At 32.2% G+C, this 27,602-nt stretch overlaps 1 protein-coding gene across 1 annotated transcript in view; it reads left to right on the top strand.

The window, feature by feature from the left end:
- LOC118190018 (uncharacterized) overlaps positions 1-27,602 on the top strand; it is a 39,754-nt gene that overhangs the window by 4,099 nt on the left and 8,053 nt on the right. Inside the window, exon 3 of the mRNA XM_035360700.2 lies at positions 10,865-11,123. Coding sequence (XP_035216591.2) covers positions 10,865-11,123 — 259 coding nt within the window. The remainder of the gene's footprint in view (positions 1-10,864; positions 11,124-27,602) is intronic.

The raw sequence follows: 27,602 nt of genomic DNA, 5'->3' as shown, positions 1-27,602 counted from the left end.
CTAAAAAACTGCCAGAACATATGGCCATGATTTAAAGAATATTTCAAAATCGAATGATTTCAGGTAGAATTTAAGTTTTCAAGTTCAGTATCATGGCTCAACTTTGATAATAATGGCCATAGTTGAAGATAGATGTTACTTCGAAAAAAATAAACTTGAAGCTTCATTAGGTTTTTCTGTTGCTTGAGACATCAAAAATGTGCAATGTTCGCCCCGGGATTCTAACTGTGGGCCTCTCAAATACGCGTCGAGGCTGCTTCCAGGTACACCACGAAGGCATGCGGAAAGAGAGAAGAAAATACCTTATAAACTATTATAAAGAACAAAATTCTATTACATGCATAATTAACATAAGGGCCTACCAGGGGCTGAAAACGGCTGAACACTGATAGTTCGGTCAAAGGTTCGAATGCCGCGAACGGGCTGGCCGCATAGACATTTTATAACGTGTATGCGAGCCAGTTTTCCTTAGAAAATCCTCCACGAAGGCATCCTTTCCCTTAGGCAGATAGCCCTTGAGTACTACATAAACCAAACCAAGCCATAATTAATATAAAGTGCACTGAATGTTTTTTCACAACAAGCTAAAGGAAAACTAAAAGGGAAAAACAGGTACTATAATTTTAATGTAAACAAAATCGAATATACTTTTACCGTGGTAAAATAGGAGATGTACGTAAAAGAATAATGTGCAATTTATTATTCTTCTATTTAAAAATGACATTGTGTTAAAACATGAAATGTGCATTACTTAGGTTTAAATATACCATGAAGTACAATTTGCTCGTTTCACATTGCATCGACGAAGTGGATTTACAAGTAATAATCAAACATATTTCTAATAAAATGCACACAGTCTGTAAAGGTTAAATTTCTTCTCCGTTACACTTGAAGTAAATTTGTATCTACCGCGGAATGTCTTTATCTATAAATAAACTCTTCTATAAACACCAGTGAAATTCCCCCAGGGCAATAAACTCCATCTTATGTTTGTGATTTTATATTAATACAGCCTTCAATAAAGTAGAATTAATCAAATTTGGAATTTTTCACATATGCTAGATCTGCACTATGTAGGTAAAGGTAATTTCTTCAAAGTTATCAAAAATAAATTATAGTTTTGCGTTACTAAATAATTTAATTTGTAATTCTTATAAATTGAAAAAAAGAGGTTATAGAAATGCACATCTAAAATTTAAGTTAAATTTTGTGATTTCTTGAAAGACAAAAAATGAAATACATTTTATAAAATGAGATATTTTTGTATCGTTTGTGCAGGTGAACAAGAATTATTTAAAATGCGCTCCATCTCATGGAAATATGAGGAATGTGCTTTGTAATCGTGATCGTAATCGTAATCATTCTATGTGCTCTGCTTTGGAATTTCCTCTAGGTCAAAGCTCCTAAAAGCTGTTATAAAAAATTCCGGTTTCTTCTGTTTTGTTTTCGTTCTGTTATCATCACATATGTTTTGCTTCGATAGACGACGCTAAAATATACGTCCTTGGCAGCAAACATTGTATGAAGGTAAATAAATATACACTTGAACGTCTATACAATAAGTTAAGATGAAACGGTTTAGGTGTAAGAGATCTGATCATTTATTTTCAGATAAAATGAAAAGAAATATTTTTAGCTCAAACTCTTTAAGCAAAACATCTGTTACCATAATTTGTAAATAAAAATAGAAATAGGTATATATTAAATTTAACTAAAAATTAATTATTGCATTTTTCAATTAATTTTTTATTGTGCCCAAAATTAAAGTATACCAAATTGAACCTAAATTTTTATTTGATTTGCGTTAATATTCTTAGAGGTATCCATTTTGTTTTCGGGGTTAGATAACAAAAAGTTAGTAAAAACCTGCGTGAGCCTATAACAGAAGTACACGAAGACGCTATTAACATTAACGTAAAACAAAACAAGTTTCTTTTTCTCCGTCAAGTCGTACACAAAGCATATTTCCACAAAAATTTGTCAAGACAAGTTTAACAGACTAAAGATACGTATTTACTTGTGCCTATAGAACTGGAATGAGGCCAGTTCTAACACGTCCTGCAGTGAAACTGAAATCGTAGGATTTTTTTTTTTTTTTTTTGAGGGGCGAGGACGGCATATAACCTGAAAGATTATGATGCAGTGAGTCAATACTTCCAGGAATGTGCTAACAATTTAAAAGCAGTATTGACTTAAAAACTCTAGTGTGCTTTTATTTAAGGCACTCTGTATAAGGTATTTAAACTCGTCCTACTTTTATTTTAATAGTAAATTTTATAAAAATAGTAATATTTGAACAATTAATTTATATTATACTCAATATTTGATAGATTAGCAGCATGTACGATGGGTAGAAAAAATGAAAATTTACTACGATAGACGTAGTCGGAAGTAAGTTAACAGACATTTGCAAAACTTGATTGATGATGCATTTTTTCCTAAAAAATTACAATATTGCATAAATTCATCACTCAGGTAGATAAAAACCAAGTATTACATTCCTGTGAACGCAAGTATTTTCAGACGATTGGACAATTAAGTTTAGAAGTGCAATTTTTTAAAATTTTAATTAAATAGTTAAACTGTGAAACCGTTAGGCTATACTTAAACTTCATGAATTATAAATTTATCCATTGATTTAAACCAAAACTGTTGGCTTCTGTATGCCCACGCTGTTTTTCATGTAATGCTTGTGTCTGCTATAAAACTTAATTTAAGTTAATAAAGGGTTTTATACACCATTCTTCTGAGTTTGTTGCACTTTAAAAGACTTAGCGATAATTCACTAAACAGTCTACCACCGTCACGTACATTTTATGTCAGCAAAGAATACATGACGTTATAAAGTAAAAAGAAGGAGGAGGAAGATCTTTTATATTATAATACAATTTTTTAATTAAAATGAATTTTAATTATGAATTTAAGGTAAATTAAATTTTAGAAAACAATTTTATAAAACGCGTCTTTTTATTTTAAAAGACAAGCAGGAAAACTGTTAAAAGAAATATATGATTAAATCTGTCGAATGTTAAAGCCCATTTTCTTAAAATAGTTTTGGCAAAAATATTTGAGCAATACTTCAAATTCAATAGTCGTTCATGAGTTGTTCAGAAGTTTACATGGTAAACATCTGGAGTTAAGTAAATGATTAGCCCCACCATTGACCGAGTAGTTAAGTTCGCTGACTTCTAACAGTTCGACCTGGTCCGGACTCAGTCAAACGGATTGAATGCATGGTTCATTTTCGTGTTTTTCCGCATGTGTAACTTGAATACAAGCAAGTTTTCTTACAAAGTCTTCCACAAAAGCACCCTTCCATTTAGGCAGATAGCTACTGTGTGCTCTGCAGTATTTGCTCAACATAATGCAACGTGTACATGAATGACATGAATTAGCATTCATGTACCGTGGCATGAGTTGCTAAAAATATCCAAGACCTATTAGTGGTAAGGAATCTACGTGCAGAACGATCGAGACGATACGAGATTTTTAGTCAGAAGGCTCAATTAGCCCAGAAGGGCTATTAATTTCATTCTGGCATTTTGCTTTGGTTCATTATAATCTGCGTTTTACTTTTCATATTGTTGCCACCAAATACATAGAGCCCTGCAACATATTTAAAGAAATTAAATTATGAAGAATCTGCATGAATGTATGTATGTTTCTCGCACTGTGAAAAAACAACGGTACGTAGATATATTAAATTTTGAATAACGTAGTCTTCCAATCGTATATGAGCATCTGTAAACCCAAATTTTAAATATGGGATTTGTTTTATTATCTATTTCATATTTTGTAAAACTTTAACGAATTTTTGATCAAGGTACTCAACGATTTGAAAGCGAACACTGTACGGGAGGGGGAAAGAAAAGAGAAAAAAAAAATTATCTCCAGCATGCGAGACTAGCGCACAATATGGAAAATGATGGAGGATTCGTCAAGAGCTATTTAAGGGAAACTGGCTCTTATCCACATTGTGCTTGGGGGAAAGCCTAGGAAAACGCCCATGCAGCCACTCAGTTTGCCGGGACTCGAACCCCGAACAAAACTACCCGTGCTTAGCGACTTTTACCGCTCAGCCGCTGGTGGACACGATATGAGGGTTAGTACTAAAAATTTTTGAGAAAAAGCAGCGCAATAATTATTTGGATAATTTCGCTGCATGGCTTGCTGCAACAAGTTGGTCAGAGAAGTAACATTGTGAATTGGGATTCAGGTAATGCGTTCCAATAAATTCAGGAAATAAATCTTTATAAGTTATTACATTAAAAATTAACTGTTGTAAAGTTAGGTTTAGAAATATTTGAAATAGGAAACAAGCCCCAAATTTCAGTTTTCAAATCTCAAATCTTTTTCAAGAATCGTGGAATAAGAAGATTCAAATGTTTCACCCCTAAATAAAATTAACATTTGAAATTAAAGTTTTCACTCCTTTCTACAACTCACTGTGGTTGTCATTTACTAGTAGGTGGCGTTAGTGTAAGTTTATCTAAACATAATGATATGTAAGGTGACATAATTCGTTACGCTTCAAAAAAGTGTCATGTGTTTTCAGTGTTGGTCCCATTGTGTCAGTACTCATCAGACAATACGAGGCTGCAGGCAAGAAATATCGCATAGAAGAGGCATACATTTATCAAAACAAACATGCATTACGGAGCAAAGGTCACCTTGTTACATTTATCTTAGCATCTTCTTTATTCAGAAGTCGGCAACTTCACAACACTGTAACTTAATCATTGCAACATAGCTCCAGTTATCCAAAGTCCAAATATTATCCAACCAAATGCAGCTGTCCAGATAGTTTGCTTTTTATCTAAGCAAGTAAAAGTAGGATTGCTGTTTATTTATCGTTTGCTACCATTTTCGCAATACAAAATTTTAGAGTAATATATTAGACGCAGCGGTTCTCAACCTTTTGACTAACACGTACCATCTAAATAAAAAACTGAAAAACTTTAGTACCACTAGTACATTTTGCAATGATTACTTTTCAATTTCTGAATAGAAATATTAAAAAAACATATTCTTCCATTTGTACAACCTAATAGCTATTTATATTAAATTTGAACACATACAAATATTAGATTAAAATTGTTTATCATTTTTACTATCAAAATTTAAGTTATAATAATTTAATTCTAAAATTTAATGTGGAATTTGGGCCTGTTTAAGTGATCAGTTTCTTTGTCTGTCTGGTCTTATTTCATTTAGTTTTAACTGTAAATTAGGATCCACTTTTAATTTTGTTCCGTATTTAATTTTCAGATATAACATAAAAGAAAATCCTTCTTCCCAAAAATTGTTGTGCAAAAACCCAATAAGAATTTAATAGCTTTATTTAAAATGCCTTTAAATTCTTTTTTCGGTTCAGCCAAAAATTAACAAGTGTGCAATTTTTGAAATCTTCAGTTAGAGTTGGATCATAAGAAATGTCGGTACTATTCGGTTTCGAGGGCCGTAAAAAATCGCCAAACTATCGTTGATGCCAATGCTGCCAAAAATAATTGCGGCAACCCTAATAATTGCTCCAAGAAAGGAAGTATAATAGTAAATAACTATCTAAGATTGAGGTTTTAATTTAGATGAAAGGTTAATTTCATATAATACTTTTTTATTATTATAATTTATATGAAAAAGTCTAAACATGACTAAATGGAAGCATAAGAGTAAATAACTATTTCAAATCATTATTATAATTTATAAAAAAATTGCTAAACATAACTGAATGGATACCTGCATCACTATTTCGCTACCGACTTATCTCTAAAGCATAATTTCATCTCGTTGGCTGTTCAAACGTATTTTTCTATAATGAATGATGCCTTTTCTTTGAAAATATTCAGAATCAGAATTCAGAAGTGCAGAATCGCTCACTTATTTGTTTGCCGCTTTTTACAAGGGTAAAAACAATTGGATGATTTTTGTCAATTTTATTTTACTTTTTAAATGAAAATAGGTCGATGAGTACATAGATAAAGTCAAGCGGGTGCGCAGTGCCATTTTTGTGCAATTCTGGGATTTTTTTTTAACGTGAAAATAGGTCGATGTGCACATGGATACCGAGTATGTGCAATTCTTAAAAACGCGTCAAGCAGTGAGTGATTCTGCAATTTACTCACTTCCGACTTTTCATCATGGGCAATTCCCAAATTGTTAAATCCATAGGATATCAAAAAAGGATTTAAAAATTAAATTAGTATTTCAATGGCGTCTTAAGAAATATAGAACTATATAAACTTACGCAATCTGAAACCAGTGCGTACGCTAGATTTGGCGCGCTATTAAATGGGCGCGTTTGCTAGATTTGGCGCTTTCGCGCATACATTTTCGCTGCAATTCTTTTACGGCCCTCAAAACAGAAGAGTACCGAAATGTCTATCAATTGTTCTTTTCCTTCACAGGAATTTTGAATTTAGTAGTTAAAAATACTTTGCGTACCACCTATTTTTCTCTTGCGTACCACCGGTTGAGAATCGTTGAATTAGAGTATGCAGTTTTCAAAATTCATTAAATTAATTTAAATGTATTTATGCAATGGATAAATAGAAGTAAAATGCTTGCCAAAATGTGCAGCATATAAATTAGAAACGAAAATTAGATTAAGCCTTACAGTCATTACGCTATTCGGACTTAAGTCCTGCATTTAAAGTAGTCCAGGATGTTTAAATGAGTGGTCATAAAAGTTGAAGAAGAAATAATTTACGGAAAGGTGTCAAGGCCATAAACTATGAGTAGTGTTTTTATTGGGAAGCAGATATCTCTGGATAAAATGAAACCTTTTTTTTTTTTTTTTTTTTTTTTCATAATGGACAGTTTCCTGAAGCTGGTAAAAAGCTCTAATTTTTCTTCAACATTATCCATGTTCCTGTCACATTATCCATATTATGCATTTAAAGCAATTTTCGTTTACCTTTATAACCCGCAAACAGAAACTCTAAAATTATTATTGAAAAAAACTAACCCATACTTTTTTTGTCTTTTTAGCTTTGATTAAGCATCATTTCCTTCGCACTTACACCAAATACAATTGAACAGCAAAATTACAAAGTAATTTAAAAGCCACAAAGCAATATACGTTTAGAATTCCCGATGCAGCGTTAAGTCTTTGCATACCTTTTTCTGTTTTTATTTATATTTTTTTTGTCTTGTCTCACTTCTTCGTAATCAATGTTCAATTACGCCACATAAAATTCGATTCAACAGTAAAATCGCAAAATATTTAAAAACAGCATATATTTAGAATTTCTCTTCTCGCGCCACAGATAAAAATGTTTTTTTTTTTTTTTTTTTTTTCGTACAGTGTTGCCATTGCTCGCTTTGAAATCTTTGAGTTTGTTAATCAAAAATTCGTTAAAAGGTTTACAAAATATGAAGTACATAATAAAACAAATACGAAATTCAAAAATCGGGCTTCCATGTGCCTATGTTCGAGTGGAGGACTATGTTATATAAAATTTGATGGCTCTATAAAGAAAGATATGTCTCCAAACAATCGAATGCCATTAATTTTGATGGTTTTGTATAATACATATAATAGAGTACTTCTTAAAATTTTAATTTTTATTTCTTATTAATGTTTAGTAAACTGATACATTTAAAATGCCTTAGTTTTGAACACGACAAGTGTGCTCAATATTCGTTAACAAATTATCATATTTAATGAAGAACCAATTTCAGATAACATTAAAAGCTTTCAGGTTTAGTTTATATTCCTTGAGAAGTAATATTAAGTTGGTTAAAAATAGCAAAGAATGTTAAATGCTATTAGCAAAATTAAATTGATAATTACATACTTGATTGAAAAAGTCAGAAGGCGTCAGCATAAGTGTTGAAAAAAATGAAATTAATTTTAATAGTGGATTTAAGCATAATTCTCTTAAATATATATAAAGGGTGAGTATTGCACCCTCAATACGTTGCCATTAAAACTATTTTCTTAAAGAAACTTTACTTCAAATATAGGAATGGAAGGAACCCCATTTTTAAACTGTCATGGTTAAGTGTAAGGAATGCTAGAATTCTTTTGATTTCTTACATTCTTGCAAAAGGAAAAGCAATAAGAAAATTTTTGGCACGAAGTTTTATTTTCACTGTTTTCAATCATGGTATTTCTAATTAGCAAAACCGTTGCCCGTTTTATACATCAAAGAACATGAAATTTTCTTTTAAATGATACACATTAACGGATAATTTTTTTCCTTAAAGAGCACTTAATAATTCCATCTTAGAATGTTTCACTAGGTTTAAGCCAAACGAACATTAAGTACTGTCATTAAAAGATATGTTTGTGTTAAATTACCAATAAAAAAAAGTAACGGTCACATGACAGCCGCCTGCATTTCTTGGACTTTTGACTATTTATTCATAGAAGTGTTAACGTATTTAGAGGAGATATTTAAGTAGGAAGACAGGTTTTTTGGAGTAGGTATGAATTTATAATACTACGTATTTATTCATCAAGTTTCACTAAAATTGAATTATGTTGTTATGCTGTGAAACATTTCAGATATGATTTTAATTTTCGTGTTTTAATGTACTTACTATTTTACTGATGTTGTCTAATTACCTTATTTTGAAATTAAGAACAAATTATATGATTCATATAATAAAATTTCATCCATCATTTATTAGGAACACTTAACTTTACTAATTGTTTTCTATTTCCTACTTAAGTCAACGACTTATTTGTCTCTCGGAATTTAAAAGCGTGTTATTAGTACCAAAAAAAAAAAAAAAAAAAAAATCAAAGCTTTCGAAAACCCAAAATATTCCTACACAGCGGTACACCCAAAACCACAAATGGAAAAATGCCTGACATTCCTACCGTTACAATACTCCCCTAATGTAAAAATGGTTTTTCTAACAGATAGGAGTTCCCGCCAAAGCCACAAGAATGTGAATGCTCTAGATTTCGGAAATTGTTTCCTAATTTTTTATATGATTTATCTTAGTTTTAAAATCAAAATTAAGATTTAAAATTCCAGATACCTAATTTAATTTAATTTATATATTTCAATTAAAATTTTAATTTTACTAAGCCGGCAGTCTATTGCTGTTAATAAAAGATCCAATAATCTAGCTTATATTTGGTTAAAAGACATAAATGAACTTAAAACTCTGCTTTCAAATTCGCAGACAAAATTAAACGAACGCGAAATACATTTGCCGTACAGAGAACACTTAAATAAGTGTGATAATATTTTTGGAACTCTCCCAACCATGTTTCAAGTTTCTAAACTAAAATGAAATAAAATAAAATAAATAAATAATCTGATTCTGAATCTTTTCTTCATTATTTAGTTTCTTTAAATATAAGGCGATATATAAGGCGATACGAGCGTCTAAGTCCTAGAAGGTAGTTAATATCTGCTTTGGATGCACAGTTTTGTAAAGTATTCTTTCCAACTACTCTAAAACTGGCAAATGCTAGCATTCTTCTCTGATTCTCAGATATTCTCAAAGACTGTGATTCTCAGAAAGATTGTGCTCTCAGTACTAACTGACATTTCCTACGTATCACTTCAGAAATAAAAGATCACTTTCTAATGCGTAAAAGTATTTAATCCATTTTTATTTTAATTCACCTGAGGGGGTTTTGTATGTTAAATATCTCAGTTGCTCAAGAGCAGCCCTCTTTTCTATAGCAGCTAACTTATTTAACATCCCTAGCCAATGTTTTGGTTGCTTCAAACAGATATATTATGAAATGATGCTTTTACTATGACATATCTGGTTATGAAATGGACTCCATTCGATTGAATATTCGAAAAAGCACCTTTATAAAACAGTACATAATTAAATTAATCTTTTATTAGGTTAATTATAAATAAAATTTCTGTTGATTATTTGAATATTATCGCTTAAATACAGTTGCCGCCCAAACAGGAAAGTGGTTAGTAATTCTAACTGCCGTACCAAAGGGCCCGGGCTCGAATCCCGGATAAGGCATGGACGTAATTTGTCCGTCTCTTCATAGGAGGCAACATTGGCGCACCTGTTAAGTGCTTCCATAATAAAGAGACTATCGCTTGCGCCTTTAGTAGAGGTCAACGCCTATAAATGCCCACCGCAAGGGGGAAAAACTTAAATATAGACATTTTGTCTAAAGCTTTACACATCATATCAAAAGCAAATCATAATAATGATTTCTGACGAAAACATTCCAATTTGTTTTTTCAGAATAACATAAATGTTTGCTTATAATAATTATTTATGTTGGCATAATTAACGTTTCCAAAAATGACAAATAAATGCCTTTATATTTTATTACCCGCAGTGGAGCTATTTGTCTTGAGTTTCCTTTTTGTTAGTATCACTTTTCAACTGTTGCCGCTGATGTTATCACTATGTATTACGTTTAAAGAAATAATATAGCGAATATTTTAAAAAAAACCGTATGGCAACACAAATGAAAAGATGTTACCACCCAATATTATCACCATGTTATTATTTTTAAAGTAATAATATAATGAATGTGAAAAACAAACAAACAATGTGTGGCAAAATTTAACCCTTTATCGAAGATATATCAGAGCGAGGACATTTTCTACTCGAAAATAGATTTAAATAACATTTATCGATGAAGGGTAAGAGCAACATCAGTTATTTCTAATTAAATGATTCAAATGGCATATCGTTTCGTGGTTTGTAATATTGGTTTCCACCCGCAATTTAATGGAGTATTCGAAGTTCGAATGCATTTAATTCTTGTGTTGAACTTTATAGTTTTATTAAATTAATGCACTGATATTTATTTAAGAACCATTGTTTGAATACTTTTTACGCATTTATTAGGTTGAAAATAATAAACTCACATATGCGATTGAAGTGTCTGAAGTATATTTCTAATTATTTTTCGCAGGATGAGATCGTACCCTCTCCCTACTCTTTCAACGTAAAGACAGGAGCAGCTTATGGCACAAAAGTCACCCAAGAGGAGGTTGGAGATGCTCAAGGACGAGTCAAAGGTTCCTATAGCATTGCTAGTCCCAGAGGTGTTTCCAGAGTCGTCGAATACCACGCCGACGATTCTGGTTTTCATGCCAGTGTGAAAAGTTCAGAGCCGAATATAAAGACGCACAGTCCTGCGAATGCCCACATCGAAGCCTTGACAAAAAAAGGTAATCTTAAATGATATGATTCAGAATTTCTGGATTTTTTTCATATCGAATATTTGAGTTTTACAAAACTTGTCAGTTTCGTATAATTTGAGTCGTAGAATCGAAATCTGGAAAAACATTGGCATGTCATTTCAGAAAAAGTCCGATTTTTGTATCAAAATACCCATATTAGAAAAACTCTCTATATAAATGTAATACATATCCTAAGTCGCGCTTTCGAGACATGAGAAACGCAAGTTGAATTTCGTTAATCGGCCCAGTAGAACGGGAGGTAGAGAACTGTCCCTTTTTTTTAGTCCAAAGGGGACCCTGAAGGACTATTGTTTTCGTTTTGCGGTTTTCCGTTGAATCGCTATAAATGTCCGTTTCACTTTTCAAACTGTTGCCACCCAATGTTAGAGTCCTGCATTATACTTGAAGAAATTAAATAATGAAAAATATGCATAAATGTATGTCTATTTCTCGCATTGGGATAAACAACGGTACATAGAGCCATCGAATTTTGAATGACGTAATCCTCCTACGAATATGGGGATGTGAAAGACCCAATTTGAAATTTGGAATTTGTTTTATGATCGATTTCATATTTTGTAAAACTTTTAACAAATTTTTGAGTAACAAACTCAAGGATTTCAAAGCGAGCAATGGCAACACTCTACGGAAGAAAACAAAAACATTTTAATCTCCAGCGCGCGGAACTGTGCATCGGAAATTCTAAAGATAGGCTCATTTTAAAAGTATTTTGCGACATTGCTATTGAACTGAATTTTATGGTTTAAGACCAAAGAACATGATATTTAATAAATAAAGACAACACACAAAACATTAAAAAAACGCCCCTTTGGACGTAATTTAAAATCTGAAACCTTTCAGTTTTTTTTTTTTTTTTTTTTTTTTTTTTTTTGTAAAATTTTCTATGTATGATTTTTTTTGCTCTGTGTACATATTGTACTACAGGCCATGTGCAAATAGTACACTTTACAAATAATACTACTGCTCACAGGTTCAGTGCTCAAACCTTTTCGACTACGATAGCAAGTAAGCTGAATGATTCATTCAAACTGTAGTATTTGATTTTGAATAGTATACCATATTTTTTTAGCAGTCAAGACGAAGCTTGAGATTTCTCAGATTATTCCCCGAGACTGTACCCCAGATTTGCGTTCAATAAATATCCAAGCTTAGCGTGAGTAAACACACCAGACTTGCGATAAATAAAAAAGAATTGATCTAAAAAGATATAAATTCTATACAAACTTTTTTCTTCATGAGACAGAAAACCGTCACAAGGCTAGAACCAATTCTTGTCTGCGATATAAGTAATTCACTGCATATGAGTGCACATTTTAATTTCCCAATAATCGAAATCAACAGTCACTGGAAGATTTTACAGGGAGCTAAGTCAGTCGTTAGTTTGGCTATCTACATCGACGTATGTTAGCGGGTTATAGGAGAAATTTGACAAGCTGTTAATAAAGACGTAAAGAAAAGAACATAATAAATAAATACAGTTAATAAAGAAAAGAACAGGTCTGAGATAGCTGATTGTTGCATTGAAAGCAAAACATTCTAAGGTCATCTTCTGAGGACAGGGATGCCTTCCCAGAGAGCGTTTTAAGAGAAACTGCTTTATTTACGTTACAAATGGGAAAACACAAAAAAAAACCCGTGCAGCCAATTCGCTGCCGAGATTTGAACCAGACTTAACTCTTGTGGGCTGCAATCTTGAATTTTTTCCTATACTATATGTCTGAGAATATAACCTTATTGGGCAAATGCTCTCTCGAAAGCCAAAGTAATGACTACTCGCATTATTACAGTGTTTCTGTCACTCACGAATTGCTTAAATGAAAGTGAAATGGCTCAACTATACGTATAATAGTTCTTAGAAAATTTCCAAACAGATCTATCAATCTGCACTAGTATATGTTTTGAATAAATTCATATTCTAATTTTTTATATGTCTGTTTTGGCCACAGAACTTCTAATGACCATATTTATTTTATCTTAGGTAAATATATATCTTTCCTTAAATCGATTCCATTCACTTGATTTTCTTCATCACGAAGCCAGATAGTTATTGGAAGCTCTTACAGTTTAGGTACGCTCATTAATAGCGTCTTTTACAGTGATTTGAAAGTGTCAAACGGTTTTTAGTTTGTAGCTATGCAAAAATTTAGAATTGCAGATGATTTTTAGAATTTTATTTTACGTGAATAATAAGGTAACAGTGGTTTACATGAACTCATAATCTTATAGTTATTTTCTGCCGTAAAATATTTCAAAGCGTTTTACTAAATAAAACTGTATTTTAATGGGTATGAGATTCATTTTTGGAGATATTTCTGTATTATTTAAAAATCACAGATTTTAATACTATAAATATCTTGAGTTTTGAAAATTGCATCGTTTACTCATTCGTGGAAATCTAAAACTTTTTCATTTAATAAAAATATCTTCGAAATTGGAAAAAAAATAATTTGAAAAATTCTAATGCGGTTATAAGAAGAACGTTAATTTTATTTCTAGAGTTAAATTTAGATATGAGTTTGGGCTTTTTTATTACAAGTTTGATGAAATTGCACCAATTTATATAAGTTTCAGAAGTATGGGGCCTTTTTTCTTTTGACACCGTAATTTGTAAAATATGCTACAAATTGACCAAAAGAGAATATAAAATTAACAAAGCAACAATCTTATTTTTCGCGTAGATTTAATCAAGATCTCAAACAATTTATAGGGCAGTTAGGTGTAGGTTCCTCTTCATCAGGAGCAAAGAAATGTATAAATCCTGGTGAAGAGGGACCTACACCTGTTTGCCCTCGACATCGATTGAGATCTTGAATAAACCTATACCAAAGACAAGGTTGTTGCTTTGCTAATTTTATGTTTCATTTAGGCGTGTTTCTCTTTCTGTTCACGACGTGACTAGAAGAGAACTTTATGAACGAAGTTCTCGTCTAATGACGTTTTAGCAAAGAAGCAACAATCTTATTTTTCGCGTAGATTTAATCAAGATCTCAAACAATTTATAGGGCAGTTAGGTGTAGGTTCCTCTTCATCAGGAGCAAAGAAATGTATAAATCCTGGTGAAGAGGGACCTACACCTGTTTGCCCTCGACATCGATTGAGATCTTGAATAAACCTATACCAAAGACAAGGTTGTTGCTTTGCTAATTTTATGTTTCATTTAGGCGTGTTTCTCTTTCTGTTCACGACGTGACTAGAAGAGAACTTTATGAACGAAGTTCTCGTCTAATGACGTTTTAGCAAAGAAGCAACAATCTTATTTTTCGCGTAGATTTAATCAAGATCTCAAACAATTTATAGGGCAGTTAGGTGTAGGTTCCTCTTCATCAGGAGCAAAGAAATGTATAAATCCTGGTGAAGAGGGACCTACACCTGTTTGCCCTCGACATCGATTGAGATCTTGAATAAACCTATACCAAAGACAAGGTTGTTGCTTTGCTAATTTTATGTTTCATTTAGGCGTGTTTCTCTTTCTGTTCACGACGTGACTAGAAGAGAACTTTATGAACGAAGTTCTCGTCTAATGACGTTTTAGCAAAGAAGCAACAATCTTATTTTTCGCGTAGATTTAATCAAGATCTCAAACAATTTATAGGGCAGTTAGGTGTAGGTTCCTCTTCATCAGGAGCAAAGAAATGTATAAATCCTGGTGAAGAGGGACCTACACCTGTTTGCCCTCGACATCGATTGAGATCTTGAATAAACCTATACCAAAGACAAGGTTGTTGCTTTGCTAATTTTATGTTTCATTTAGGCGTGTTTCTCTTTCTGTTCACGACGTGACTAGAAGAGAACTTTATGAACGAAGTTCTCGTCTAATGACGTTTTAGCAAAGAAGCAACAATCTTATTTTTCGCGTAGATTTAATCAAGATCTCAAACAATTTATAGGGCAGTTAGGTGTAGGTTCCTCTTCATCAGGAGCAAAGAAATGTATAAATCCTGGTGAAGAGGGACCTACACCTGTTTGCCCTCGACATCGATTGAGATCTTGAATAAACCTATACCAAAGACAAGGTTGTTGCTTTGCTAATTTTATGTTTCATTTAGGCGTGTTTCTCTTTCTGTTCACGACGTGACTAGAAGAGAACTTTATGAACGAAGTTCTCGTCTAATCACGTTTTAGCAAAGAAGCAACAATCTTATTTTTCGCGTAGATTTAATCAAGATCTCAAACAATTTATAGGGCAGTTAGGTGTAGGTTCCTCTTCATCAGGAGCAAAGAAATGTATAAATCCTGGTGAAGAGGGACCTACACCTGTTTGCCCTCGACATCGATTGAGATCTTGAATAAACCTATACCAAAGACAAGGTTGTTGCTTTGCTAATTTTATGTTTCATTTAGGCGTGTTTCTCTTTCTGTTCACGACGTGACTAGAAGAGAACTTTATGAACGAAGTTCTCGTCTAATCACGTTTTAGCAAAGAAGCAACAATCTTATTTTTCGCGTAGATTTAATCAAGATCTCAAACAATTTATAGGGCAGTTAGGTGTAGGTTCCTCTTCATCAGGAGCAAAGAAATGTATAAATCCTGGTGAAGAGGGACCTACACCTGTTTGCCCTCGACATCGATTGAGATCTTGAATAAACCTATACCAAAGACAAGGTTGTTGCTTTGCTAATTTTATGTTTCATTTAGGCGTGTTTCTCTTTCTGTTCACGACGTGACTAGAAGAGAACTTTATGAACGAAGTTCTCGTCTAATGACGTTTTAGCAAAGAAGCAACAATCTTATTTTTCGCGTAGATTTAATCAAGATCTCAAACAATTTATAGGGCAGTTAGGTGTAGGTTCCTCTTCATCAGGAGCAAAGAAATGTATAAATCCTGGTGAAGAGGGACCTACACCTGTTTGCCCTCGACATCGATTGAGATCTTGAATAAACCTATACCAAAGACAAGGTTGTTGCTTTGCTAATTTTATGTTTCATTTAGGCGTGTTTCTCTTTCTGTTCACGACGTGACTAGAAGAGAACTTTATGAACGAAGTTCTCGTCTAATGACGTTTTAGCAAAGAAGCAACAATCTTATTTTTCGCGTAGATTTAATCAAGATCTCAAACAATTTATAGGGCAGTTAGGTGTAGGTTCCTCTTCATCAGGAGCAAAGAAATGTATAAATCCTGGTGAAGAGGGACCTACACCTGTTTGCCCTCGACATCGATTGAGATCTTGAATAAACCTATACCAAAGACAAGGTTGTTGCTTTGCTAATTTTATGTTTCATTTAGGCGTGTTTCTCTTTCTGTTCACGACGTGACTAGAAGAGAACTTTATGAACGAAGTTCTCGTCTAATCACGTTTTAGCAAAGAAGCAACAATCTTATTTTTCGCGTAGATTTAATCAAGATCTCAAACAATTTATAGGGCAGTTAGGTGTAGGTTCCTCTTCATCAGGAGCAAAGAAATGTATAAATCCTGGTGAAGAGGGACCTACACCTGTTTGCCCTCGACATCGATTGAGATCTTGAATAAACCTATACCAAAGACAAGGTTGTTGCTTTGCTAATTTTATGTTTCATTTAGGCGTGTTTCTCTTTCTGTTCACGACGTGACTAGAAGAGAACTTTATGAACGAAGTTCTCGTCTAATCACGTTTTAGCAAAGAAGAAATACAGGTGTTAGACTCTCCTGATTTAAAAATGTATGAAAAGGACGGACTAGGATGTATGTAGCTACTGAGTGTGCAGAATCATCAGCTTTCCCTTCAATGGCATTTTTATACGAGATGTATTTTAAGCAGAACAGAATACAATAGTTTATACGAAGGATGATTCTCTTATTCGAAGAGACAAGAGTAAAATTCCCAAGAATAAAAACCCTGGATAAAATTAAAGTGATAATTACCAAGCAATAAATATATGTCCCTCAAAAATATTGCCGTAAAAATGCGTACATTTACTGACAGACACTAGTTGCAGTTCTGAATTAGTTCTTTGTGAGATTTACAATTAATAAGTATTTTCCAATGTCATTTACATGCTTTAATTTACATTGGATTTTATGTAGATTTTCTTATTATTTGTGAATAATATTGCCCGGAATAATAGTGAACTGTTTCTCTTTCCTATTTATTTAATATGAACTTAGGTTGCATTTTTATTTCCTTGCACGAAGTAAAGGAAATACTGAAATCGCGAAAAATTTTTGGTATCATATTTCAAAGAAAATATTCACTTTGGTCTTTTCCGAAGCCATTTGGGCAATTTTTTTTGCGTGGCATCTGTACTTACGGATAGAATAAAGAACTGTTTTTTCCAAAACATATTATAAAATAGATTCCAAAAGGACTTCTTCGTGACGTTTTTACATGTATGTTTCTCGCGTGATGATTCAAAAACGATCAGCCGTAGAACGTCGAAATTTTGCATATAGGGACTGCTACAACATCTAACTTTGCAGCTGCTTTTTTTATTGCAATCGGCCATGACCCAAATATTCATGTTTCGGCAATGTCAAATTTATATTAATTTTCAACAAATAACGAAATCTAAATTTTAATGCTGTTTTTGCTGATTCCTATACTTATAGTTGGGAAAGTTTTATATTCGCTATGAAAAAATAAAATTATAAAAAAGTATCATTCCCGTTCAACAAAAAATGTCCAGGATACTTAATTTCAAAATTTGCAATTATTGATGTTGTAGACATATTAGGTTATTTCGAAGCAGGAGAGATGAAAAATGAGGAATGCCTTTACCGGGACTCAATCCTCGGATCTCTCGAATACGCGGCGAGCGTGCTGACCACTACATCTCGAAGGCATGTTAAGAAGGCGGGAGAAATACCTTATATGCACCCCCTTTTTAAAAGACGACTGGAGATTAGAGTTCCTAATCGCCAAATCCTGGTGGTGAAGAATCGGAATTCACCACCTTTTAGTTCGGGCGCGACTGCAGAGTCATTAGGTATTTTTTGAAAGTAGAAGTGATGAAAAATGAGCAGTGCCCTCGCCGGGACTCGAACCTCTGACCTCTCGAATATGCGTCGAGCGTGCTGACCATTACACCACGAAGATATGCTAAGAAGGCGGGAGAAATACCTTAAAATGTCATTTTCAACTTATCTTCAGGGATCTGTAAATTAAAGTTTAAATATATAATCTGTAAATTAAAGTTATCTGTAAATTAACTTAAAATAATTCGAATAAAAAAGATTAAATGATGTGCAGCAAAAAAAAAAAAAAAAAAATGTGTATAATTTAATAGACCGTATAAGGGAGCCATGTGCTGTCCACATCATATATATTTTCATTTAGTTTCCTTTTAACTATTAAAATATTATAAAGTTTTAGTTACGTAAACTAATACTTCATGATTTCTAAGAAGAATACAAGCTATATTTTTCTAACGAGTAAAATATTCTTATGACCTTTGAATATATTAATTTCTTATTAGCCAATTCTGTGAAATGTGAATAGTCTTCACTTTCCAAGGAGTTTTCTTGATCCACTTTTAATACTTTTCACGCCGAAAAATATTGTCATAAATTGTAATAAATATGATTCTCTAAAATAATATTTTCATTCTAAAAAATAAATCTAATTTAAATTTATGGGCTTTAGTATGAATGAATTTGTATTCATCTTCTCTCATAATATATATCTTAATCACATCTACGTAATTTTTCGACTACTGAAGAAATTTTGTAGTTTTAGTAATTTTAGTAGTTTAGTAGTTTAATTCAAGAAATTTAGTTTGCGAAAGGCAACGATTATGCGTTCAACATAAAAAGCGTTTTTATGTTCAATAAAAAAGAATCTGATGTGCACACCATATGACTTCCTTGTACGGAATATTAAATTACACGCACTTTTTTCTGCAATTCATTTAAACTTATTTCCTTTAATTTCATTACAGTTATATTTCTCATTCAATTAACTCAGTTCTCACTTGAAGGCAAAAATACATAAAAACTCAAAATATCTTCATTAAAAATTGGAAGATGTAGAAAAAAATAAAACACCAAATGCAGTTAAAACAATTTTAAAAAATCTTAGTTAAAATTACAATTTCTAAGCAAAAACAAGCAATTCCGCCAGCAGGAAAGGAGACAGTTTATTCGGTACTAAAACTAAAAGCTTCATTTTGCTCCCACTCGGCAAAAACACACTTGCAGAAAGACTTAATTCACTATTCTGCTAAGTTTCAAATGTAAACAAATATAGCTGCTATGGTAAAAAAATTAGGCTTAGCTGCACTTAAACAACTTTTAAATTATTGATAATTCTACAATTATTGCATACAGATTAAATAAAGGCATAAAAACCTTAACCGGAAGATAAGAAGAACATATTTCAATCATTTTTAAAGCAAAAATTGCACAATTTACCAACATATAAAAATAAAAACACTGAGCTCACTGAGCTGCGTAACAGAGTGGATATATAGAGACATATATTTATATACTTTTGGTGCGGCCGATGGAAACCAAAATAGGAGGAGCACAACTACATGTTATAGCAGTCCTATATACAGCATTTCAACGTTCTGAGGCTACTTGTTTTTGAGTTATGCGAGATATATACATACATAGGTACAGTCGCCTCGAAAATATCTCTTTCCATTTTAATACAGTTTTATAATTCGTTTTGGGAAAAGGAGTTCTTTATTCTGTCCTTATGTAACAATGTCACACAAAAACTTTAAGATGTATTCGCTAGAGGTCAAAATGGATATTTTTCGTTGAAATATGAAATCCGGAATTTTTCGTGATTACAATACTTACTTTACTTCGTACAAGGAAGAAAAAATAAATATACAAAATTTTATGAACTGATAAACAAGAAACTAATACGGGAGTTGCATAGAGATTCTTTCTCAGATTTTCAATTAAAGACAGTTGGTGATAACCTCAAAGTGGTTTATCTTTTTCAGGAAGAATATATGATGTCTTTAAAAACGAAACTGCTGTCAATCTATCTGGCATAAGAAATTACAACTCTACCTTTCTATTCAGGTTCACTGCATATCAAAATGTCTGTTTAGGCTGTATTAATTATCCAAGTACATTATCAACAAGATGAGACATTTAAAAGAAATACCTACTTTTTGACTGCGAGACTAAATAATCTGCGAAAACATATATTTTTCGATGACAGTAAAATGTTAACATTTACATCTCCAGATTTATAAATGACTTTTTAACATTATGTGTTACGTACAGTATCTTATGAATGTGCTCCGACACATTTTTCAGTTTGGTTTATATAAGTCTGGCAACTTCTCGAAGGATATCTGCCTAAGAAGACGGGTGCCTTCGTGGAGGACTTTCTAAGGGAAACTGGCTCGTATACACGTTACACATGGGGAAAACCACGAAAACGCCCATGCAGCCAGCCCGTTCGCGGGATTCGAACCTCGGACCGAACTACCAGTGTTCAGCGACTTTACCGCTCGGCCGCTGGTGGGTCAGCTACGGTTCTACTGGGCCGATTGAAGAAATTTAATTTGCGTTTTTCATATCTCGAAAGCACGAATTAGGATATATATTAGATTTAAATGTAGCACTGATTAGCTAGTATTTTGACATAAAATCGGACTTTTACTGAAATGATACACCTTTTTTTTTTTGCATATTTCGATTCTACGATTCTTTGTACCAAAGTATCACATTTTGCAAAAATCGCAAGAGTAGGTTTTAAAAAATTAGCTTTCAAAATTTTAGGTAATCAGTGTTAATTCAATTTGGTATATGTTTATTTGTATCTCTTTTTTACTATACTTACTTGATACTATCTTTCACAATTCGAAATAAGTTGAATCTAAACAAAATTCGCAGTAATTTATTTGTTTTTAAAATTTATATTTTTTTAGTATTTTTTGTAAATTTTTCGAAAATGTTTTTGAAATATTACACATGAAAGAAATTCTAAAAAGGACAATAAAATTTTGTAGCAACGTAAGGATTGCAGTCTTTTGTATGCTTTTATTTATTTATTTCTGTATGCTAAATTTATTTCAAAAACAACGATTTCGAATAATATTTTATTTAAAAGAAGAAACGACATGCACGATTTCCATTTAATCTTTTAATGCATATACGCATATAAGAATTTTTTAAGAGGAGATATATCGGTAAAATAAAAAAAAAAAAAAAAAAAAAAAAAAAAAAAAAAAGGTCTAAAAGTTTTCATATTTTTTTTTATTTGCACGTAAATACACGATTCGAGAGCATTTGGACTAGCTCTCCTTTGGGCTAAAAATATTTAAATACAGCATATCTCTAGAATTTCCGTCTGGAATAAGCGTCTGGAAATAAAAATGTTTTATTCCGTACAGTGTGTTGCCACTGCTCGCTTTGAAATCATCACTTTCTTAATCAAAAATCGTTAAAGTTTAAAAAGTATGAAACAGATAATAAAGCCATTTCCAAATTCAAGCTTCGGCCTTCCAGGTGCCCATGTTCGGGTGGAGGACTACGTTATTCAATATTTGATGGCCCTAAGTATCGTTGTTTTTTCACAATGCGAGAAACATTCATACTTTCATGCAGATTGTTCTTTATTTAATTTCTTTAAGCATAACACAAGGCGATAATATTTGGTGGTAACAATTTGAAAAGCGATACAGGGAATTGACGTTATAGTTCGATAGATATAGCTGCACGTTATAGAGATTCGAAGCAAAATGCCGTTTCTAGACTAATAGACCTTCTCTGCTAATGCCCCTTTGGGTTAGAAATGCAATAAAATCACTTATTTTACGTTTACACGAGAAAAAACATAGTTTGTCGCAAAGTGAAGGCTTGAAGTAAATAAGCAATATAAATGGAATATCGCAGTGGCTTGAGATTTGTTAGATCCATTATACGCCAAGTCGCATTTTTTTTAAAATTCGACTAAATAATGCCTGTGTGTAAATAAATTATAGAAATGCCTTTTAAAATGAAATTCATATTAGTTCCTTATTCATCAAAGGATTTATAAGGTATTTCTCCCGCCTTCCTAGCGTGCCTTCGTTGTGTAGTGATTCTGTACGCTGGGCCGGTATTCCAGAGGTTCGTGGTTCGCTTACCGGCGAAAGCGTTTGCTCATCTTTCATCTTGCCTGCTTCCAAAAATACCTAATGTCTCTACAGGTTCAGTGTTTAAAATTCCATATTCTAAGAATTTCAGTTTAGTTTACATAGAGATAACTATTTCCCATTATTTAAAAATTTCTATTAAAATGTTTTTGGTCGTCTAGAATATCTCATATTCAGAAGACTCCATTTTTTAAATCTTTTCAATCTTTAAACCTAATTCTAAAGAGAATCAGGTCACAGATTTTTGTTTTATTTTTATTTAAAACGTAAAAACTGTCTGCTGTTGTATCACTTCTTTCATTTTTACAATCTATTACTATTTTTCTTCTGATAATTGACTAACTGTGTAATTGACAGCTCAAGATTGGCACCGAAGTAGTTTTTTTAATAATATCTCAATTTAAGAACTCTTTCAGTAATAAATAACTCAGGAAGTACTTAATAAGAAATTCAACATGTAAATATGAAAGGAATCATGTGGTATGTCTTTTTCAAAATTTTCAGAACATTTTATTGCTATGCTTCATGCTGAAGAATGTTTTAAAAATCCGAGTTGTAAAAATTAGTTACGGTCTTTATTTTGAATTTATCAAATTCGAGTCCTCAAAGTCATCGAACCAGCTTCCATTTGCTACACCAAATTTACCATTTGCCTTGAAGCGAGAGGTGAGACGATTTTTTGCTTACATATTCTGGTCTATCTGTGGGAGTCGAGCATTGGGTCAAGGACATGACGCATCCGGAGGAACAAATATGCTGGCTTTAAACAATACTTAGTTTCTAATTCTTTTCTTCCATTTCAAGACGTTCAAGATTTTCTTAAATTATTTTTTATTACTACAGCAAGAATAACAACGTCTTAAAGCAGCTTTTGGGCAGAAGAGAAATATTTGTACGAAAGGAAAGAACAAAAAGAAATATCTACTTTGAACAAATTATTATGACTTACTAACTAAGTAAATCTGGTTAATCTAATAAAGTGCACTACAATTATAGTTTCTCATTTTTGAGTTTACTAATTAAGGCGACGTGAAACGATCCTTGGCATTCATGAATCCCCTCCGCTCAGCAGTAAACCCCAAAATCCTTCCTACAAAATTCTGTATTGTGAGGCTTGTTCACATTCGCGCAGATTACATTGTTATTGACACTTTAAATAAAAATCTGCCCTATACATTTTTAATTTAAAGGCTGACATTATTTAAAAGTACTGAGACATCTTTCGTCTAACAAGATTAAAGTGGTGCTGTAAATCTATAAAGATTGAGAGTTCAGCAGACAGTACATAAGTTTATTAGGGTAAACTTAGGTACTAACTTAGGTACTACCTAAAGTTTATTATGGTAAATTTACTATCAAGCTTACTACGGTAAGCATAATTCATGAATGCACATCAGTATCGCCACTGAGGGAGGTTTTCAAAAATGGACCAATGAGATTCTTTTTCTCTTGTGACGCTAAATCTTTGAAACTGCATATAAACGCATTTTGTTGTTTACTTTTTATTTTGCGTTTGTTTCGCAGTTACAAATGCATGGTGTAGAGAGGGTACTATCATTTTAGTAGAAAATTTCACAGTGCTTTCACTGTTTAAGTTTATTTAAGCCTCAACATTTGACTTTCGCACACGCATTGGTATTCGGATTCAAGTTTGGGGCAATATTATCGCTCTTTATATCGAGAAAATGACTCAAGCTATAATTTGCTTCGAAATCTATGCATTTACTAACACCTGTGCATTCAGAGAATTGAAATACATAATTTTATATTCTGTTCTGAGAGCAACTGGAAGTGGAGTTAGTACAAGTGGAAGTGTTACTATGAATCTGGTATATTCTTATCTCAATGCTTGCATTGCTTTTATTCTGAAAGTGTAAGTAAGATACAACGTATATATTGTGAATGATCTAGTTATACCCATTGTTAACATTAAAAGTAGTATACGAATAAATTAATCATATTTGTTGAGAGTAAGATAAATTCATTCTGTTTGAAAAGTACTTTTTGTACAGAGAAAGTGAGCAGTTATGAATATGAAATCTAACACACTAAATGTGTAGGAATGCAAATTAGGAAATTTCACTTTGACTAACTCTGTGCAATGGCTGTTATTATATAACATCGTTTTCATATAGACTGCAAATGCTGAGCATTTAATGTTAAGCATGTAAATAGTAGAACTATTTCTATATATAATTATGTTTATATTTGATCGAACTTCGCAGTGAAAATTTTCGCAAGAAATCCAAGATGCTTTGATTAGTATTTTGCACAGTAAACTGCTTAGTAAAACATTTTCAACCATCTTGCTTAAAGCACGGCAAAGGTCATGTGAAATGACAGAAATATTACTGGACACCCAAAAGTCCATTCTCGAAGCTACTCCCTCGGTGGCGATACAGATATGCACTTATGAAATATGGTTTCGGTAAAGCTTTCAGCTTCTTTTCGTAAGTTATGGATGATATGTTCTTTCTGTTTATATGAAATCTGTTTAATCGAACCTTAATAACAGAATTCAGGAGTTTCATCCAATCAGTCACTGGTTGAATAAAAAAGTCGTCAGGACAGTTCAAAAACTACGTTTTTTCTAAATGTCTCAACGGACGGTTTAATCATTAGTAAAAAATGACCATGGATGAAAAACAAATGGTGGAAAATGACTATATGAAGATGACCACAGGAGTGAGTTCCTCAATTCTAGTGTAAGGATTAGCTACATGTGACCGGCTTCCTCTCCTCCTCCCTTCTTATAATATTGATCTATCTCCTGTGGTACGCTCTGGGTAACGTTCTTGATGACGAGATTACTCAATGTCCATTGATTTCGGCCACGTTTTGAACGAATATTTACGAGCAACTATCCGACCATTTGGAGCAGAAAATTACTTCTCCTAAATAACGTTAAATAAGAACCAAAATGAATGTACAAAAAGCGAATTATTACATATCATGTTCTTCGTACTTAAACCATAAGTCCAATTCAACAGCAATACCGCAAAAGAATTTTTAAATGAACATATCTTTAGAATCAAAATCGTAAAAACAACCTTGTATTTAGCGTAGGTATAATGACCTACGTTAAATACAAGTCTAATTTGAGTCACTCAAATCTAATTTGAAATTTGAGTGTTTCATTATACCTACGCTAAATACAAGGTTGATTTTACGATTTTGATTGTCACATTAGCGTGTTTCTCTTCATATCTTTAGAATTTCCGATACACAGTCTCGCGCGCTGGATATTAATTTTTTTTTTTTCGTACAGTGTGCTACGATTCTCCGCTTTGAAACCGTTGAGTTCGTTAATTAAAAATTCTTTATTGTGAGACAAAATATGAAATAGATAATACAACAAATTCCAAATTAGGACTTCCAGATGCCCATATTCGGTGAAAGATTACGTAATTCAAAATTTGATGGGTCTAGGTACCGTTGTTTTATTACAATGCAAGAAGCATACATACATCTTCATTATTTAATATCTTTAAATATAATACAGGGCTCTAATATTTGGCGGCAAAAGTTTGAAAAGTGAATCCACGCAAAATGCCAAAACGAAATTAACAGCCCTTCTCGGCTAAAAAAATAGTAGATTTAGAGTTACAGAGTTAAGAAAACCTGAATCGGGAGTTAGGAAACTTACATATTAGGATACAAAGAAAAAGCTACTAAAAATTCTGCAAACTAAAAAACCCTAATATTAGTTCTTGGAACAAGCATAAGTGCTTTGACAATATTTCATAATTCGATTCTTTTAAAATTGAAGGTTAAATCAGAGATACATTTTCTCATTAATGAATTTTAGTGACATTCAAGTTTTCCCCTTCACTCGTAAAAGCCATATGAAGAGAAAATGTTACAAATAAATTATATGTTCCTTCATAAATAAATTTTTTATTGTTATAAATAAGTTAAGTCTGCCTAATTTTACGCGTTTTATTTGAAATCAAAAATTAAAGAAAAAATATTTTTTACGCTTTAATACAATACTAAATATCTAGAAAAAGAGTTATAATAAATAAGAAGTAATTCAATAATACGTATAATGGGCAAAATACGTATGCACAAATACGTATCTTTGTAAATTTTTATTAACTGGCTAAACAAGAAATATTCTAACTCTAATAATACAACAAGGGCAAGCACCTGATTTTAATACACTACGTGTTTTAATATTCAGCCTTCACGGGGAAAATTGTAGCTTTCCCTGTCTTTTTTTGTGTTTGAAACGTGGTTCAGTCGGTGAATTGGATAACAGGGAAAAAGTATTATGATTTCATTAATATATATAGTCTAGAAGTTAATAATCCAAACCTATAATATTATTCATTGAACAGCAACCATTCCTGAAGAAGGCGTGGTTATTAACGATTTATTATTGGTCAGAATATGAAAGTGGTGTTCCTTATAGCAAACAAGAATAATCGATATTGTGAGCTTTAGCCAATAAAGAGGTGATGTAAGTAAATTGAGAGAAACAGCACGTCTTTTTTTGACAAGACATTTCGGTCATAACCGAAGAATGCTTTTTGTCCAAAAAATATTAAAATTTTATTTTCTCTTCAGTATTTATTTCATTCTTGCGTTGTATTTTTTATATTATTGTGTTGCTTTATTTTGTATTACTAATTCGCATATAGTTTACATGATTGAACGTTTAATGTTGCTTAATTTTTTACCCTTTTGTTATATTTTTCATTAATTCTTAGACAAAAGGGTCGATTTGCCAAGAAGAGCTATTAATTTCTTTTTGGTATTTTGCGTTGGTTCACTATTAACGGCGTTTCACTTTTCAAATTGTTGCCACCAATTATTAGAGCCTTGCATTATACTTAAAGAAATTAAATAATGAAGAATCCACGTGAATTTATGTATGTTTCTCTCACTGTGAAGAAACAACGGTACCTAGAGACATCGAATTCTGAATAACGTAGCTCTCCACTCAAATATGGGCATCTGGAAGCCCAAATTTGGAATTTGTTTTATTATCTATTTCACATTTTCTAAAACTTTAACCGATTTTTGATTAACAAACTCCACCATTTCAAAGCGAGCAATGGCAACACTGTACGAAAAAAAAAAGTTTTTATCTCCAACGCAGGAGTCTGTGTATCGGAAACTCTAAAGTTATGCTCTTTTTAAATTATTTCGCGATATTGCTGTTCAATTGAATTTTATGGTTAAAGTGTGAAGAACATGATATTTAATAAATAAAGGTAACACACAAAACGATAAAAAAACGCCCCTTTGGGCGTGATATAATGTCTGAAAGCTTTCAGAGTTTTTTTTTTAATTTTTATTAATTTATTTTCTAATTTTTTTTAGTCTGATCGGAATATAGTAGGATATTTTTTTTTTTCGTTTTAAAATGCCATTCTGGAAACCTCACTGGGCAGCGTAACATAAAAAAGTATGTTTAGTTAA

This window comes from Stegodyphus dumicola, chromosome 6, assembly GCF_044657685.1.
Source record: "Stegodyphus dumicola isolate Sdum_Otavi_A_Nest chromosome 6, ASM4465768v1".
NCBI lineage: Eukaryota > Metazoa > Arthropoda > Arachnida > Araneae > Eresidae > Stegodyphus > Stegodyphus dumicola.
This window is presented reverse-complemented; position numbering and strand designations above follow the sequence as displayed.